Here is a 2,500-nt window from a genome sequence, read left to right as displayed (position 1 = left end):
TCAAAGTGGGTGACGGGGCACCCTGGGGTGACGGGGGCACCCTGGGGTGCCGTGACGGCAGTCCAGGGGTGACGGGGCACCCTGGGGTGACGGGGCACCCTGGGGTGCCGTGACGGCAGTCCACAGGGGTGCCGCGAGATCATTTGATGATATTTGGAATTCATTTGGACACTTGAAAAAATATTTAGTATCAAGTACAAGTACAAAGTTATTTTCAGTCAGTTCTAAAACCAAAATGGCTGTTATCTCAACGTTTTCCTACCGCAGCAGTTTCTGGGATGGGCTTGCCAAAGAGGCAGTCCTCTGCGATTGGTTCACCCCCTGATCAATCACAGCAGATGACGTCGTTGTTAAGCGACCCTTATAGGTGTTGTTATGTGGCTGGGTAACCTGTTGCTACTTGCTAACCAAAGAAACGGGCAGAATAGGAGCGGCGATACTGACTAGTAATCAAACATAGTAATACATGTCTGCTCCTGATTGCGACCGTTAGGTCGCAGTTACTATCAAAACCTCCACCAGCTGTCAGTCAGTCTGTCAGTCACATGTCACTCTTTTGCCCTGCTCATATCTCCGCCACAGTTGCCCCGATCCATGCCAAAATTTGCACACCCATTTCTCACATGGCCCTCTTCTAGCGACACCATGAGGCCGATTCTTGCAAAAAAACTTTTTTGGACACTGCTCCTAGAGATTTTGCCCTAAAATCATGCAAAGCGGTACACAGTATCTCTACAGTCCTGTCAGCAACATGCATCTGTCCCATCTAGCGCCACCATCAGGACGATTTTGCTAAACACATTTTTGGACACTGCTCCTACAGATTTTGCTCTAAAATCATGCAAAGTGGTACACAGTATCTCTAAAGTCATGTCATCACATGGATCTGTCCCATTTCCCATATTCCCTCCTCCTCTAAAGTTTGTGTATGTGACCTGACGGTCGCTTATCTCCCGATTAGGGAGTCTTACTGGTGTTTCATAGCGACACACGCACATGGAACATGACAATAAAAATCAATCAATCAATGAATCATACAGACTGTCGAGTCGCAGTCTCTCTGTGTGTGTGTGTGTGTGTGTGTGTGTGTGTGTGTGTGTGTGTGTGTGTGTGTGTGTGTGTGTGTGCGTGTACCTCTCAGGTCGTGCGGGGAGCGTCCCGGGCCACACGTGGTGCTCTGGCGGGGCATCCGGAGGGAGGTCCTTAGGGGGGGCGTGTCTCTGCTCATCCAGGTAGGCCAGGTCCTCTAGATGAGCTGAACTGGTGGCTGAGAGACATAGAGACACAGAGAGAGAGAGAGAGAGAGAGAGAGAGAGAGAGAGAGAGAGAGAGAGACAGAGAGAGAGAGAGAGAGAGACATAGAGAGAGAGAGAGAGAGAGAGAGAGACACAGAGAGAGAGAGAGAGAGACACAGAGAGAGAGAGAGAGACAGAGAGAGAGAGAGACACAGAGAGAGAGAGAGAGAGAGAGAGAGAGAGAGAGAGAGAGAGAGAGAGAGAGAGAGATGACACAGAGAAACCATTGTCACTTTATCTTGCAGCATATTTCCCTATCTGGATACAGTATGTACATGAGTTAGACATGAGGTAGTGAAGTGGTAACACATCACACTTTACAGTTTAGGCATTTAGCAGACGCTCTTATCCAGAGTGACTTACAATAAGCAAGGTAAATACATCAATACAATAAGCACGATAATATATCAATACATCAATTGCATAGAAATATCAATCTAGAAAGAATAACGTAGGCAGACCAAGCTCCTTGTCCTAATCAGTAAAAAACTAATGCTATCTATCTTTCATGTATGGTCACTGAGGGTGGGCAAGTGCTACAGTAAGTGCTATGGTTTAGGCCAGGGGTGCCAAAAGGTAGATCGTGATCTACCAGTAGATCACCAGGGTGTGCAGGTAGACCACATGACATGCCTCTAAAAATATATCATTAAAATATAAAAATATGTCAATATGACATAAAGAAGGGCCTGTCAGCTCCCTTCATGGCTTCTAAAGTAGGCAAACGTCCAATGCAATGCTTTGTTCAAGAGTCAGTAGCATTACAAAGAACCCCAAAACCTACCACTTCCATACAGAATGGGATGAAGACATTTCCCACAGTATTTCCCATTTTATTTCCCCCTTACAGTAAGTGTGTTTGTCTAAAATGTAACACCAGTGCTGCTATTCCAAAGCCCCCTCAGGCCCTCAGCTAAAACATGTTGGATGGGTAGATCATGTTGAGATAGTCATTTTAAACATGTTGGATGGTAGATCATGTTGAGATAGTCATTTTAAAAGTAGATCTCACGTCAAAAAAGTGTGGGCACCCCTGGTTTAGGCGGAGTCTGAAGAGTCTTCAGACCACGGTGGAAGCTAGGGACATGACCAGGTCCACATAGCAGCAGTATGTACAGTATGTACAGTATGTACACAAAGTTAGACGTAACAAAACATTTCCCTGAACAAAAACTAAAAGATCCACATGGCAGGCCTTCAATGTT

At 46.0% G+C, this 2,500-nt stretch overlaps 1 protein-coding gene across 1 annotated transcript in view; it reads right to left on the bottom strand.

Annotated features, from left to right (window-relative positions):
- The window catches only part of tanc2b (tetratricopeptide repeat, ankyrin repeat and coiled-coil containing 2b), a gene marked incomplete at both ends in the record, with an annotated part of 99,602 nt that overhangs the window by 82,266 nt on the left and 14,836 nt on the right, over positions 1-2,500 (bottom strand). The window contains 2 exon segments of the mRNA XM_080746875.1: positions 1,135-1,210; positions 1,212-1,267. Of these exon segments, the coding sequence (XP_080603001.1) occupies positions 1,135-1,210; positions 1,212-1,267 (132 nt within the window).

This window comes from Nannobrachium achirus, assembly GCF_963921795.1.
Source record: "Nannobrachium achirus genome assembly, chromosome: 18".
In the NCBI taxonomy this organism is placed as follows: Eukaryota; Metazoa; Chordata; class Actinopteri; order Myctophiformes; family Myctophidae; genus Nannobrachium; species Nannobrachium achirus.
Note: the sequence above shows the minus strand (reverse complement) of the source record. Positions and strands in the feature narration are given on the sequence as shown.